Source organism: Momordica charantia (genome assembly GCF_013281855.1).
Source record: "Momordica charantia cultivar OHB3-1 chromosome 9 unlocalized genomic scaffold, Mcharantia_2.0 BLBB01000009.1, whole genome shotgun sequence".
NCBI classification, from domain to species: Eukaryota; Viridiplantae; Streptophyta; class Magnoliopsida; order Cucurbitales; family Cucurbitaceae; genus Momordica; species Momordica charantia.
In genome coordinates, this window is record NW_028275167.1 from 24,536,540 (window position 1) to 24,552,182 (window position 15,643).

At 34.7% G+C, this 15,643-nt stretch overlaps 4 protein-coding genes across 7 annotated transcripts; 3 read left to right on the plus strand and 1 right to left on the minus strand.

The window, feature by feature from the left end:
* Window positions 1-339: 339 nt before the first annotated feature.
* Window positions 340-3,895, plus strand: LOC111015967 (alpha-soluble NSF attachment protein 2). The gene is made up of 9 exons (XM_022291181.2): window positions 340-643; window positions 1,099-1,148; window positions 1,249-1,321; window positions 1,504-1,583; window positions 1,887-2,038; window positions 2,377-2,536; window positions 2,633-2,680; window positions 3,103-3,183; window positions 3,661-3,895. Exons 1-9 carry the CDS (start codon window positions 499-501, stop codon window positions 3,739-3,741), a joined length of 870 nt encoding a protein of 289 aa, XP_022146873.1. The 5' UTR covers window positions 340-498; the 3' UTR covers window positions 3,742-3,895.
* A 3,364-nt stretch (window positions 3,896-7,259) lies between these two features.
* LOC148209242 (uncharacterized) lies at window positions 7,260-9,822 on the plus strand. 4 transcript variants are annotated; one of them, XM_088117731.1, is made up of 4 exons: window positions 7,260-7,707; window positions 8,391-8,460; window positions 8,535-8,614; window positions 8,699-9,581. In XM_088117731.1, the coding sequence occupies exons 1-3, from the start codon at window positions 7,369-7,371 to the stop codon at window positions 8,594-8,596; spliced, it is 471 nt and encodes a 156-aa protein (XP_087973857.1). In that variant the 5' UTR covers window positions 7,260-7,368; the 3' UTR covers window positions 8,597-8,614; window positions 8,699-9,581. The 4 variants fall into 4 exon arrangements, with proteins under 4 accessions (XP_087973857.1, XP_087973858.1, XP_087973856.1 ...); XM_088117732.1 differs by lacking the exon at window positions 8,699-9,581 and adding an exon at window positions 9,681-9,822 and having other exon boundaries at window positions 7,261-7,707; XM_088117730.1 differs by having other exon boundaries at window positions 7,261-7,707; window positions 9,414-9,581.
* On the minus strand, window positions 9,627-12,916 carry ATCAN2 (Ca(2+)-dependent nuclease family protein). Its single transcript, XM_022291132.2, has 9 exons — window positions 12,675-12,916; window positions 12,413-12,468; window positions 12,173-12,287; window positions 11,788-11,907; window positions 11,396-11,583; window positions 11,236-11,292; window positions 10,766-10,925; window positions 10,586-10,654; window positions 9,627-10,057 (listed from the first exon to the last, which is right to left on the minus strand). Exons 1-9 carry the CDS (start codon window positions 12,840-12,842, stop codon window positions 9,959-9,961), a joined length of 1,032 nt encoding a protein of 343 aa, XP_022146824.1. The 5' UTR covers window positions 12,843-12,916; the 3' UTR covers window positions 9,627-9,958.
* Window positions 12,917-14,973: 2,057 nt separating this feature from the next.
* On the plus strand, window positions 14,974-15,637 carry LOC111015898 (pectinesterase inhibitor-like). Its single transcript, XM_022291079.2, has one exon. The coding sequence runs from the start codon at window positions 15,002-15,004 to the stop codon at window positions 15,560-15,562; it is 561 nt and encodes a 186-aa protein (XP_022146771.1). The 5' UTR covers window positions 14,974-15,001; the 3' UTR covers window positions 15,563-15,637.
* The last annotated feature ends 6 nt before the right edge of the window (window positions 15,638-15,643 follow it).

Below are 15,643 nucleotides of genomic sequence, written 5' to 3' on the forward strand. Positions count from 1 at the left end.
TCACGAGTTTAATTTTTTAAATAGATTGAATTTTTTTAAGTTGTAAGGTTTATTTTTTAGAATTGAAAATTTAGTGGGTTGAATTTTATTATCGATAAAGTTTAAGTGTTTAAATTTCACTATTGAAAGTTGAAGGATCTAAATTTTTCATTTATAAAAATTTAATAGTTTAATTTTTCCAATCTATAGTTGAAGGGTGCAACAATTACCTACTTGAGAAATGGTCTATGTAATTTGTGAAGGGCCAGCCCATTGAAAATTGAGTTGGGCTGTTTTTAAGATTTCACATTCGGCCCAAAAAAAAGTTCCCTCTGACAACTTCGGAAGCAGCGGAACGCCACCGCGTACTCCCTCACCGACCGAACAAAATCAGTTTCAGAGGGAGAAAGAAAAAAAAAATTCCCTTCCAAGAGAAATTTGACCAATGCCAGAAGAACCAGAACTCATCTCATAATCTCCATCTTCTTTTTTCTCCCATTCTCCGATTCTCATTCGTCCATGGCGGATCATTTGGCCAGGGCCGATGATTTCGAAGCCAAAGCAGAAAAGAAGCTCAGCGGCTGGGGATTGTTCGGTTCCAAGTACGACGATGCCGCAGATCTCTTCGATAAAGCGGCCAATTCTTACAAGCTTTCCAAATCATGTACTTCTAATCGCTTTCTCATTGTCTAATTATCTCTTTACCTCTGTTTGATCGTTATTTTTCACGTTCTGTTGCATTTTGGCCTTTGAATAGTAATTTAATTGTGGCTGGCTGCTTCTGTTTTGTTGCTTTTCGGTTCTTTTGCGATATGATTTTCCTCGTTCTTGATAAGTTGGCGTTTGTTTTGGTTAATGTGAGAGTTTTTACTTGGAAATCAAGAGCTCCGTGGTTTTAACTTTTGATTGATCGGCATTGTTTTATGCTTTGTGGCTGCTGTCTCAATTGGCTATCGCCTCTTGATATCAGTTGCGTTATTGTTTGTGTGTATATTGCTTTATGTTGTTATGTACATAAAACGATACACTACAATACAATCATTAAAGGAGATGATGATTTAGTTGTTAGTTCACTTCCATCCATTGGCTTGGTTAATGTCTGTGGGTGTGGTTTTCCAGGGGATAAAGCTGGATCAACGTATATAAAGTTGGCAAATTGTCATCTGAAGGTCGGTGCTTCGTGTCTGTGAGATCAATGGCTCTATCATATTCTTTTATTTTGAACTGTTTCTATTACTGAAAATTGCGTTGTTTTTTTTTTCTATAAAGATGGAAAGTAAACACGAAGCAGCCCAAGCTTATGTTGATGCGGGCAATTGCTACAAGAAAACATCTGTTAAAGGTAGTTCTGGTGTTGTATATCTAGTTTACCCCGACCATTATTACATTGTGGACTTGAGGTATATGAAATTATATTATGATAGTTTAATGTGAATTTAACGTGAATTGTATGAGCGAGGCAATTTTAATTCCAAGTATGATGTTATTTTATGGGGGTTTTTCCCCTTATTTTTATTGATGCAGAGGCCATATCTTGCATAGAGCAAGCAGTGAATCTTTTTTGTGACATTGGAAGACTCAATATGGCTGCAAGATATTATAAGGTACAATCTTATTCTGCCACATGAAATGGTTATTGTTTGATTTCTTTGATCATCTAAAATGGTTGGTTACTTCACAAGAAAATGTTCTGCATTTGATTTTTCTTTTCTTTTGGGTCCTATTTTTGAGGCTGGTTTTATTAGAAGTTTTTATGAGGTATCATACATTAGGTCCTTTTAGAATGTACTTGTCATAAAATTTTGGCAGTTACTTCAGCAAAATTCTTTCATCATATGATTGCCAGAGAATTAAACAAATACCTCATGTTCAATTCATGACTTTGATTTACCTTCTCATGCGTGCAGGAAATTGCTGAATTGTATGAGAACGAACAGGATGTTGAGCGGGCAATCGATTACTTTGAAAAGGCTGCGGACCTTTTTCAAAATGAGGAAGTGACAACTTCAGCAAACCAGTGCAAGCAGAAAGTTGCACAATTTGCTGCACAGTTGGAACAGTAAGATGCTTTAGTAATAATAAATAATATGCTCTTACAACAGTCTTTTATCCTTGCGCTGTCAATGTTCTTGTTGCTTCTACAGGGTCTGCCACCAATCTATTTATATTTTATAAAATAAGTGTATTGTAGATGAATCATCATCGTGTTGCATCCTTAAAGTTGGCATTTCTAAAACTTTATCAAGTTTTGTTCTACTTTGGTGGTTTCATTATAATCCATTTGCTGAATATGTCTTTAGTTTTTACATTCTTCTGAAAGCTCACATTGTAGGCATAATTTACTAGTATTAACCTTTAATGGGGTGGTATAACTTAAATTCCTATTATAATTTTCAGATATCAGAAAGCGATCGATATCTATGAAGAGATAGCAAAGTATTCTCTCAAGAATAACTTGCTCAAGTATGGAGCGAAAGGACATCTTCTTAACGCTGGAATTTGCCAGCTTTGCAAAGGCGACATCGTTGCTATTACAAAAGCATTGGATAACTATCAGGTCTTTTCTCGACTCTCCTATCTCCTAGCCATTTTTGTCATGACTCATAACCAAATGCTGGAAAAAACAGTTTGATGTATTACTCCCCTTTTGCAGGATCTGGATCCTACTTTTTCGGGGTCTCGCGAATACAAGCTTTTAGCGGTGTGTTTTTACATTTGCACTCTTTCTGAATTCCGATTTATTATTCTTTCCTTTACGTATTTGATAAAATTATAACAGTAAGAAGTGTTAAGTCACCTCTACACTCAAGAGCTTAAGATGATAGATTAGATATTAATTCGATTCACAAAGCCTAACATATGAACTATTAATATAAATTGGGAAAAGGATATAAACATTGCCATGATTTGATTGCAAGAATTTAAACGAACATATTTAATCCTTTTTATGTATTTATTATTTTGAACAAGAAGTTTGATGGTTCTACCCATTTCTTTTCCGGCTTGCTTATTGATGGAAGACATTATCATATATTGGCTTGCTTCTTGACTAGGCAGCGTTTCATCTTCTTTTTAAATTTTATTATTATTATTATTTTTAATTCTGTCTGATATTTTCCTCAGGACATTGCTTCTGCTCTTGATGAGGAAGACGTTGCAAAATTTACTGATGTTGTCAAGGAATTTGATAGCATGACCACACTGGTGAGATTATACTTAATTTTGATATTATTGTTTCTTAGGAACGCTGTAAAGTAACATGATGTTTAAGTTCGATCTAGATCTAGAGAAAGGTAGTTTGATCATTTTGAAGCGACGGTAAGGGTGTTTTAAGGTGTATTCGGTTGGTGATCCAAAAATAGGAACTTGAAAATAACAGAACCAGTGGAAAATAGAATTACCACCCCCTGTTTTCATTATTTTTAAATATGTTACTGGTAGCAAATTTAGAATCCGAAAACCTTGGAAGCATGTAAATATCGTTTTCAAAATTTTCGCTTTCTAGGGCATGGAAATTCAAATACAACCCAAATACTGTTTTAAAAAATAAGCCCACCAAACCAAAAAAAACCACTAGATTCATTTGATTCAATACCAAACTGACCTTTAATTATTTGAATGTAGTGTTTTCATTTTAATGTTACAAAATTCCAAAGATTTATGTGGACAAACTGTTGACAGGATCCACTGAAGACAACTCTTCTCTTGAGGGTGAAGGAAAAGCTGAAAGCCAAAGAGTTGGAAGAGGATGATCTTACATAAAATAGTATGCTGATTCTTTTTTTTCTTCCTTGCCTTAGATTATTTTTATGAGTTTGTGTGTTCTCTGTCCAGTTTTTTTGCAACTGACAGTGTCTACTAATTATTAAATGATTTGGTTTGGGTTTTAATGAATAAAGTATCCTTGAAGCTGTGAGTGTGTTTGTCATTGGAATGTTGCTTTGTACAAAACCCAATGTCAAAAATTTTTCTTTTGTGTCCAAATATATATATATAATTTTGTTGGCTGAATTACAAGGTTAGTCTTTTAAGCTTTTAAAGTTGCGTCTACTAGGTTTCTTATTATTAATTTTGTATCTAATAGGTCATATTTAATGTTAGATATAGATCTGGGACTTATTAAACATAAGAATTCTTTTTTTTTTAAGAACATAGAATTGAAAGTTCAACTTGGGCTCTCTTGCTCATACTGGCTTAGAGATCTCAAGTTCGAATCTTTCGATGAGCTTAATATAAAAAACCTTTGATGTCTCTTGGATCTAGGCTTTGGGGCGAGTGTGCGTGCCCTTGGAAAATTCAATGACTTGTTACACACTAAGTTCAAGAATTAGATACAAATTTAAAAGTTCAATGAGGTATTAGTCATAAATTTAAAGTTTTTGGATCAAATTTGTAATTGATGGAAGGTTGTTCTGGGACATATCTTAAGAAAAGGGGATTCACACTTCCCCAAGACACTCTCGACGTCTTCTACAAGGTCAGCGTGGGGAACTTTCACCGGTTCTGAATGACCTCCCTCTTACACTTAAAAAAGTGGTTAATCATCTCGAATAAATCCATCCATCTCGTCGAGATGAAAAACGTGTCTCAACTAGAGCCTAATTTTGTATTATTTATTAGAAGTTTAAATTTTGAAATCTAGAATCTAAAAGAACATTAATAAAGAAAATCTTAGGGTAGGATGAATGAACTCTGGTGAAGTTTCTGGTGAAGTTTTTGAAGTAAGAGGTTAATTAATGTTTTTATAAAAATATCAAGAAAAAAATATATAAAAAAAATTGTGTTTACCTAAGACCACTGATATAAACATAAATACTAATAATTAAAATTTTTAACCTATTGAAATACTTATTTATTGATTTAAATTCTTTAATGAATTTGTTTTCCATGATTTTTTTCTAAATGATTCATTGATTGTTGATACTTTATCAACATTTTCATAAAATTAAAATTTTTGCATTTTCGTCTATATGACGACACCACCTTGTGTCCAGGGGATTTTTATTCCTAAACCCAATAGACGACATACGCCACCCCACCTCACATATATGTGGAGGTTTGAGAGAATAATTTTAGATGCATTAATTTTTTAATTAGTTTGATATTTGAAATATTTTTTAAATAAATTTTAAATTTTGAAATATTTGAGAAAAAAAAAAAGTCTTAAAATTGATTGATGAAAATAGGTAAATATTATGTAAATATTCGAACAGAAGCTTCAAGAAGTGTGAAATAAATTAGTTCATTTTTTCATTCTCTTGGGTGAAGGTTTAAACTTCTTACTTCGAGAAAAATGAGAGTACACCTTAACTACTAAGTAAAGTTCATAATGACTTTAGATTAGCCAACTTACATTATTGTTAAATATTTTTGTTAATATTGTATTCTTTGTTAAGTATTTTATAAATAATTAAATTTATCCTAACCTATATCATTCTAAGTTTTTTTTTTTTTTGATTTGTTAATTTAAACATGTTTAAGATCGTATCAAAACAAAAGATCATGTGCCTGAACCCCTGTGTTATCAAATGATAAATACCAGTTTGTTCTATTAAAAGAAAAAAAGTTTTTTTTTAAGATTCTCTTGTACGAGACATCCATAAAATTACTTTAATCATTTCTACTCATAGCTATTAGCTAAAAAATGGTAAGGGTTTTTAGCTGTATAAGGCATAAGCGGTTTTATAATACTCAAAGTTAAGAAGTTGAACCTATATTTGATAGGTAAGGTTGTTATCCTAAGTTTTTTTTTTTTTTTTTTTTTGCTAATATTATATGTTATAAAAAGCTAGGTGGCATAAACCCACATTTTATAGAATAAACTAATTTTTACTAATCATAAACTTATAAAATTATTCTAAAAAAAATAAGCTTATAAAATTAATGTAATTAATATAAATCTAAGTTTCTATAATATATATTTTGCATCATTTAAAACATAGATTTCGCGAATGAAAACTTTATAAACCTAAGGTTAAACAATAATTTGACCACTATACTCTCACTTAAGCAAGGTATGTGAGCTTCAATATGCAAACTATCACGTCGAAGTGACTTTACACCTTGGAGAGATTTTCAAGACTAAATCGTTACAAATGTTAACATATAAAAGGTGTTAAATCATTACGTACTAAATTATTACATATTTTAAAAACTTCAAAAAACAAAAAAACTAAGTCATTATGCATTTAAATTTAAAGATTAAATTGATATTTCAATGTAACTGTAAACATATTTTTTAACCAAATTAAAATTGTGGGTAAACATTTAAGACAAGCACATCATTTAAACCGAAGCAACATACACTTTTAGTTCTTGAGTTTTGAGTTGGTATTTATTTAAAATGATGCATCTACTTTCCACTCTCCCTCCCCTCCTCTCCTGCTTGGGTGTCTTCACAACTTGTCAACACGGTCACCACCTCCTCTCTCTGGCTTTCCTTTTCTTTTTTTTCCAAGAGATCTTCGAAGACCCCTTTCCACATCTGAAATGAAGGTCACATTCAATCTTCATCGTCTCAGATAAGGTTGTGTTTCAAATTTAATGAATTGGAAATTGGCCTTCGTCTTCGTCATTCCAATCGAAGGTCGCCTTGGAACGAAGGACCTAGTAGTCAGGATGACGATGATAACTTAATGGTTAATTGACCTCGAGAACCATTTAAAATAATTTTTTAAACTTTATAGACAAAACATGTCAATTTTAAAACTCGAGACTAGACACCAAACTTAAATTTCATATCATAGTTATATTTTGATTTTAAAATTATTACACAATAGTCACTCCTTTCAAATTCTTTTCCACTATCTACTAACTAAAAAAAAATCCACTATTTGTAACATAGTTTTATTTTAAAGAGAAAAAAGGCACCGAATTTTTTTTCGATTTAGAAAATCTATATTATATATAAATGGGACTATAGATGATAATTTTTGCCTTCTACCAAGTTAATTCAATACATAAAGAAGTGTTATCATCCGCATATCCGCATATAGTGTGATCCAAACTTCAATATGAAACATCACAATCAAATGGTAGAAATGTATCTATGGAGGAAAATATATGTTTCTTATTTTGCCTTTTAAGTTTTGATAAATTCACATTTTAGTTTTTTAAATATCATTTCTAATATATTTGGAAAACAAATATTTAATTCTACGTGCATGGCACGTGATTATTGCTAGTCAAAATAAAAGAAAAGATTAAAAAAAAAGGACAAAATGGAAATACGTTTTTTTTTTTTTTTTTTGTTAAACAACAAAGTGGAAATAATACTTCATCCTCCATTTACCAAATATTCTTCAAAATCCAAGAGAAGAGAAGGCTGCGATTCGCAGTGCCCAAAAATTGGAACTGACAGTTTCCGTCGCCTCAAAACCCCTTTGTTTGATGGGAAAATCGCTTCCATCGGCGTCTCGCCTCCAACAATTCACCAATCTCGTCGTCTCCTCCAAAAAGCCCCAATCGGCGGCCAAGTCCAAGGCTCGGATCCGGGTTTCGCCGCCCGAAACTCCGGCCTCCGATAGCGTCCGAGTCATCTCGGAGCCGGCGAAGCCGCAGAAGATGGCGGAGAAGAATCGGATTCCGTTGGCCGATGTGGTGTCGGACTGCGTGAAGCGGTGGTTCCAGGACACGCTCAAGGAGGCCAACGCCGGCGACACGTCGATGCAGGTCTTGGTAGGCCAGATGTTCTGCTCCGGCTATGGAGTTCCTAAGGACACTCGGAAGGTTTGAGTTTCTTTTTGCTTCCTACATTTTCAGATTTCGTGTTGATTTCTTGCTGATGGATTTGGGGAAGAACAGAGGAGAGGAATAGTTTATTATGTGATTTGGATAGTTTTTTTTTTTTTCATTTTGAAGGATTGAGGAATGAATGTAGGCTGATCTGTTGTTTAAGTTCATTCGAGTTTGACATTCGTTTGGAGTGTCTTCCATAGCTGCTGAGCTTAATATAGATGTTGTGTTGCTCAATGTTGAAGGAGGTTCTCTTTCGCGGCTGCGCCCGCCCTTTCGAGATAGTGAGAGAGACTCTTCCGTGTGCATTGTTCTTTGATATTGAGTGGAACATTTGGCTCAAGAGAAATAAGAAAATTTACGGAGTTGAAGCAAATTTTTGGAGCAGATGAGAGTCCTTTGGTATTGGTCCTATTGTGTTTATCTCTAAAGAGTTCTGTAACCATTGCTTTGCCTCCTATCATAACAACTAGAGTCGTCTTTTTGTAACGCTTAATTTGGTTCTTGTGTACAGTTCTTTTGTGGCGGGTTTTTCGTTTCTGTTTTCGTTTCTTTTCTTTTGCAACATTTCATATAGAACCCCTAATTTTCAGAATCCCTTTTGAATGTCGAAACATTTCTTGAGAAAGAGAAACTCTGTCCTCTCGTTTAAATAAATGTCTTGTTTCTGAATTAAGGGGCTTGCTTGGATCAATCGAGCTTCGAAAAGTCAGGCATCCATAGGGAAAGTAAGCGATAGACATCCAGGTATTTGAGTTCTCTGCATAGTCTGTTGGGTCAATAACCTTTCGGCATTGCTTCCTAACTTTTTTGTTCTTCAGGTTACGTTGCAACTGATTCCGAATCAAGCGATAGGAGAGTGAAACGAGACGACATCAGATGATCCTTTTCACTAATCTTAGTATGTTCTTCTGAATTCAAACCTTCATATAGTAGAATTCAACTACTTATATATATGGTTTTAATTCATTTTTGTGAAATTCAGCATAGACATGGGACTAGGAGAGAAAAAGGAAAAAGTGTTATCTACATGTTAATGGGTAAAAATTACAAATTGTTTTGTGTTTTCCACAGCCTGCTCAGGTAGATCTCTTGCATTTATATATACATTTTTAGTTGTTGGTAGCTCTTAGTTAAGTTTTGTAGTTTACTATCTACTTATTATCCATATTTTAAGCATAGCTTGGATTTCTAAAGGAATATAACATTTTTGGTTTAAACCCATTTTGGTCCTTTGAATTTAAAATGTCTATTTTAGTCCTGAACTTGAAAAAAATAACCATTTTGGTCCCTGTTGATACTTTACCTTTTAATTTTAGCAAATGGGTGACATATTTTTGAACATCTGTACTAACCTGAGCATGCATTAAAGCCATGTAAGCTGGCTGGTGCAGAGTATTGAGTAGGGTCGATATTAGTAACTTGGAACTACATAGTGTAAAAATGGTGGCTGTGTGTATGCACGTGTTTGTTTCTACAAGAAAATTATTAGCAACTTGCCATTGGGAGAACAATGTGAAGGATCTTAAGGCTGGTAAATATGTACTACTCCCACTTTCATTGGGAGGTTGATTAGAAGATAGTGAAGTAAAATATTCTGGCAGTTGTTCTAAATTTTCTTGAGCATCTCTGTAATTTATTGGATAGAATCAATGGGTTTCTTTATTAAATTATTCACAGTTCCATGTTCTTTTTCGCAGTTCGTAATCCTTGAACTGCGAAGTTTACAGTCAAAGGGGGTGTCTTTTCTCTGCATAATCATCATCTAAAGCTTTTGGTTACCCATTGTAATGTAACCTCCACCATGTTCATACTGTACTGGTTGATTAAATTTTGAATGGTGAATTCATGTTCTTTCTTATGCTTAATCATCAACCAGTTTCGGATTACTACCTGACTAAACCAGAGAGAAGTTCTAAAATGAATCATATGGTTTTTATAAGTGTAATAATTAACTTCGTTTTCAGATTTCTTCAGTTACAAATTTACAAGCAATGTTGAAGATAGTTGAGATAAATAATGAAGCGAGAAGAGAAACCTTGTTTGGGTTTGTTTCTTTGGGTGCTCTTCTGCTTCTTCTTGGTACACTTGAAATGAAAGTTCGCGTATAAGTTATAGGTGGGTGTTGTAGCAGAAAGCAGGCGACAAGTGGGTGTTGTAGCAGAAAGCAGGCAACGACCTTACTTGAATTCTGTTCTATAGGTTGGACATTTGGGTTCCTGAATTTGAAAGCAAAGATCAGGTTCTATTTCCCTTCACGTTTTGCCTTTCTCCATTCCCATGGCTGCTCTGGGTTTGAAGAAGCCCACAGCCCAGCTCTTTTAGCTCGAGCTTCCTTTTCCCACTGTTATGAGTTATGAATTATGAATCATAGGATGATGCATCAAGGTTTTATACTACAGATATTACATACTATGTGTGAGTTTTGGAAGAAGTTTTAATTAATGAGAAAATCACTTTTGATTAGGTACAATGTAAAATTTGAATAGCATTTGTAATGAATGGGCTACAAGCACTTCCCATCTTTCAATAGCCACTTTAAACTCATCCTAATTTGCAAAGCATGGAATTAAGTGAAGGGATTCTAATTAGGATCTTTTATTTCTCCTTTTTTTTTTCATATAAGTGTTGGTACACTTGGGTCTAATATGCCAACAATCATAGCGCTCTCTCTAAAGTCTCCCGACTTTTCTAATGGTTTTTTTCTTTTTTTCAGTGGAAAATCATTCTGAAAAGTAACTTTTTCATTGGTTAGCTTTTTCTTTCTAATTTTTGGTTTAATTTCTACAGAGTTTTTGGGTTAAAACTGTGAAATAATGGACTAAAATTACAAGTGAATAGAAGTCCAAAGACAAATCAAAATGTAACTCACCTTTGCTAGCTCTGCACGTTTGTCATAGGCTGCGTAATGCCATGCGAACCCCTTTTTCAACATTGCTTCCTATGGAGAGACCCAAAATTTAAATTGTTCATTGTGTAGAGGCTATCGTGCCACCTATAGTAAAAGAAATTATATTTTGGACAATAAAAAAATAGTGTAATTAGCGTTTACCTGAATAAACTTTCCATTGCAGTACAAGTCACCCACACACCGGTTATACCGATCTTCTCCGTACACGAGTACTCTCAAACACTTGCCTTCGACAAGCTTTGTTAGCTCTTCTTTTGCTTCTTTCCCATAAGGCATTGAGCTTTCTGGTGCATCTATTCCTCTGGATAAATCATGTTCAACCGAGGGTCAAAAGATTACGAATTCGTTTGAAACAATTTCGTTATTTCAAATATGGAAACAACTTCACTCCTTTTCTCTAGGTTTAAATCCTACTCTGATGTATGTACTCTTAAAAAGTCAATAGTTAATACAAATTGTATAAACAATGAAAATCCAATCCTTTTTAAGTTATGACAATATTTCAAGAAATATTTCAAGAAATTTTATGGTGTGGTGCTCAAATTGCAATTAAAAAAAAAATGAGAAAGGACGAAATGGATATTTTAAAGGTACATGCTCATTATAATTACCTGAGACGAATTCGGTATTTCTTTGCAAGAATCTCCTCGTTTTGAAAAGTAAGCACCCTTTCGAGGAAGAAGAAACGGGCATCAAATCCCAGTAATTTATAGAAGAAAATTCAACTGTACATGCGTAGATGTAGAGGCAGACAAATATCATATAACTCACCTGTAACCAGCATCAGTTATTTTCTTGTGAAGTGCATCAGCCTTTGCGTAGTTCTTGGCTGCTCTAGCATGTGATCTTTGAACCGCGGCTGCTTGAACCTCTTTTGGAATACAAGCGGATTCTCTGGGGTTCTCTGTACTGACATAAACTGTCACTGTATCTCCATCTGCTACCGCTTTTGCATCAACCTGGTAAATTCAACACATTCAGAACACACATTTTATGATCAAAATGGTTGGTCATTGGTCACTTAATTTCTCTTTTAATTTTCTGCCAACTTACTAAGTATCATGTCATATAAGCTTATCGTTACCTCGGTTTAATATCTGCCGACTAAAAATACCTAAATCATAGAGACTTAGACATATATTTACAGTATCCTATTAACTTACTGGTAATGTCTGCAGCTCAAACTTAATACCGTCAGGTAGCGGTGCGCCGGTTGTTGGGGCGGAAGCAGAAAGTTCAACGAGAGTGTGAGGTAGAGGGAGACCATAGAAAGCCAATAAACCCTGTTGTAAAAGGAAAATTAAACACAGAGGACTTGATTAATTGGTTTTCCATTTCAGTTCATCGGATCAAACCCCATTTGGATTGTGGAGACTATTCATTACATGGATCAAATTTCTTTCCTAAAATTTTGAAGCTGAAGTAGATTATCAGAGTTGCCCATATTTGACAAGTTCATATATAGATTCCCAGATTCCCAATACAGCAACACAAGCAAGAGAGTTAAAAAATGGTGGAAACTAGAATGTTGTAGCTGTAAGTTCGTACCTCGACATCTTTCTTTTGGTGTCTCTTGAGGGTCTGAATCACTAGCCGAGATGCTTCTTCGGGTGTTCTTGGAGGTGGTTTCTCCGACCTCCACGCCTCAGCCAGTTTTCCATACCTTCACACGCACAAATTATCATAAAACAATCAGAATTTCACCACTCTGTAACTGTGATTACTTCAATTAGAATCGCATTTCATGAATTTCTCCACTCCGCAACAAAATCACCAGATATTCCGTACCAATTCGCCTGCGCCTTCTTGGAAGAAACCACATGCTTACTAAGTCCTTGAGGAACCTTTCAAAAATTAATCGAAGCAAAAAGATCAACATCGAAGCAGAGATCGTTCTCGATTAACGAATTGAACTTGATTTCCAGAAAGGATCCGATTCAAATTTCAAATTTCAAATTTCGAAACCAAAACACCGTTAAAAAGGGCTCACGAGTCACGAATAACGGGAAATGTAGTAGTTGGAGCTCAGCTGCAGATATAGAGAGCGTACCTGAGATGTGATCTCGAAATCGAAGAGATCGTGAGCAAGAGCGGAGACGCCGACGGTGGCCGGCGATACGCCGTGAGGACCGAGGGAATCGGAGCCGCCGCCGCCGCCGCCGCTGCCGGCGCTGGGACTGCAGAAGTGACCGCAGAGGAACCTGAGAGCATTCCCCATAATTGCGGCCTTCGCAACGCGAATCTGAGGATTATGGCTTCAGAATCAGACTGAAATTCTTAAGACTCCAGCAAAGCAAATTTTGAAGACTTTTTTTTTTTTTGGCAACAGTAGAGAGAGATTGAGAGCGGAGGACAGGAAGACACGTGGCTGGTATTGATTCGTCGTGGAACAACTTGGGAATTTACAATAAAGTCAGTTTAGAGTTCCTGTTCTGTGATCGTTTTTTTTGTTTAAGGGGGGATCGAGAATACATAGACACGTGGCAGACGTGGTTTCCTTTTTTTAAACAAGAAAATGGCTTAATTGCTGACTGTACAAAATTTTGTCTGACTTTGCTGTGTGAAGTAAATATTTAATTAGTTTCCGAAGTATAACTGAAGTGTGTATCTGAATTAGTGCATATAAATTTATTATTATTATTTCTCTAACCTCAAGTTTAGCACCGACGTAAATGAAATGGTTAGGTTGGTTTCTATCGAGAGTTGACATATAAATTTTAAAAAGTTGAACTAAGTTAACGTTATGGTTCCAACCTTGACTAATTTATTTATTTTTCAATTTTAGTTTTCATTTATGAAGTTTACGATTAAAATTTTTTTTGTTGATGCATGAACTAATAATTTATTACTTAGCATTTTTAACTGAATTCATTTACTTATTTATAATTAATTAATTTTCTAATTCGACTAATATATTTTATTAAAAAGTTCATGCATTTTGGAAAAGAGAGGAAAGATAAAATATGCAATGTACCAATTCAAAAGAGTAATGCTAAAATAGTATAGAAACTTGGGGATAAATTACTGTACCAAACTAGGGTAGAATAGTATTTATTGTTACAACAAGAGGTAGAATAGTATTTATTGTTACAACAAGAGGTAGAATAGTATTTATTGCAGTGAAGCTGAGTTTATAAGACTATGAATTTGTACCAAATCTTATTCTCCGTTTTGAAAACAAGAACCAAATACTCCTTTATTGGCTATAAAAGTTAGGAAAATACTTGCCCGCTTATAACCAATTTTGCCCCACCATGATTAAAAATTTTGACAATTCATTAATTTTTAAAATAAATTTTATTTTTACATCTCTCCCTAAACGATCAAATATCTAATTGTAGTGATGACAAAATTGGTGATCACCATCAAGGAACCAATTATTTTCATAAAAGTTAGGAGATAAAAAGACTCATGTTGCATTATATATTTTTTATTTGATAGACACAACTTAGTTTAAACACTTTTTTAAAATAATTAGCTAAGTTCTTAAACTCTAAAAGTAACATTTTTAATAATCCTCTTTGAAGTATTGCTTAAAAAAGTGTTTTATAACCAAATTAATTATTTAAAAATGCTTTTAACCGTTAAACAAAGTTTTTTCAAACTCGAACATAGTTAAATTAACTAATTAAGACACTTATCTCTCATAAATTTGAATCTCCAAATAGTTTTATTTAAAAAGCACGTTTTTTCCAAAGTCATTCCAAATATATTTGTAACAAAATATTGTATATTAAAAGAATCGAAAAAATGGTTTTTCTTAAATCTATTTCGATCCATGAATCAATAACGTTATTGATGAACTTATTGTTTCAGGTTGGATGAGGCTAGCTCCACAATCGCAAATTCTTCACTGTTATTTTTTATATTTTTGTGGGTAGGTTTGGGAAGTTACTATATATATATTTGTAAAAAAATTGAATGTCGTTGCTATAACATGTAATTAATTGTACTTGTTTTGCCTTAAAATAAACGTCTCTGATTTAAGATCAATATATCAGGTTGGGGATTCGAACTTACAAACTTTTGATCAGATATCTTAACTACGCTCATATTGATAATTTAAGAGCACTCCTAAAATATATCCTACGTGTTTTCTACCCAAGAAAGCATTCAAAATATATTTGTAACCAAATATGCACCAAATATCCTTTTTTGAGGTGGAAGGTTGGTTACTCCAACCCCACCAATAGTTAAACTAAGAAAAAACTCTCCCCCAGAATTTCCATTAAGGTAATTCTTTTTTTGTTTACTAATGGCAATAAATTAACTTGCACTCATTTCTTATCATTAAAAAATACTTTTTTTTTTCAAATTTCATATATATTTAAATGACCCATCATCAAAGAGAAAAAATATATCAAATTTGTAAGAAAAATGGCCAACTCCAATCTTGCAGCCTTCCTCCTCTTCCTTATTTTCTTCACTTCAATTCCCTTTCCTCACACATCAGCATCCCCAAACGACGTCGTCGCTTCCTACATTTGCCCTAACACCAGAAATCCCCCTTTCTGCTCCAAAATCGTTCATTCCGCCGCCACCGCAGACCTCAAAATCCTCGCCGGCTACACCCTCAACCTCGCCCGCGCCACCGCCGGCGACGGCCTCCGCCTCGCCCGGTCGCTGGCGGCGACGGCGGCCGATCGTCGGCTGAAGCAGCGGTACTCCTCCTGCGCCGCCAACTACGACGGCGCGTTCGCCCACATCGGGCAGGCGCGGAAGTATCTGGCGGACGGCGCCTACGACTACGTCGCCGATCTGACCTCCGGCGTGGCGGCGGCGGTGGAGAAATGTCTGGGGAAGCTCAAACTGCCGCCGCGGGGTCCGTCGGCGGTGACGAAGAAGGGGAATACTGTGGAGGATTTGTGTAGCATTGTGTTGGTTTTGGCTGAGCTTCTCCCCGGAACAGAGATCGAGATCGATGGTATTGGAAACTAGCATTTGTACTTGGAGGGGCCCAGAAATATTAATTATATATAATCTCTTTTAAATAAAATTAATTATATTTTTGAATTATCT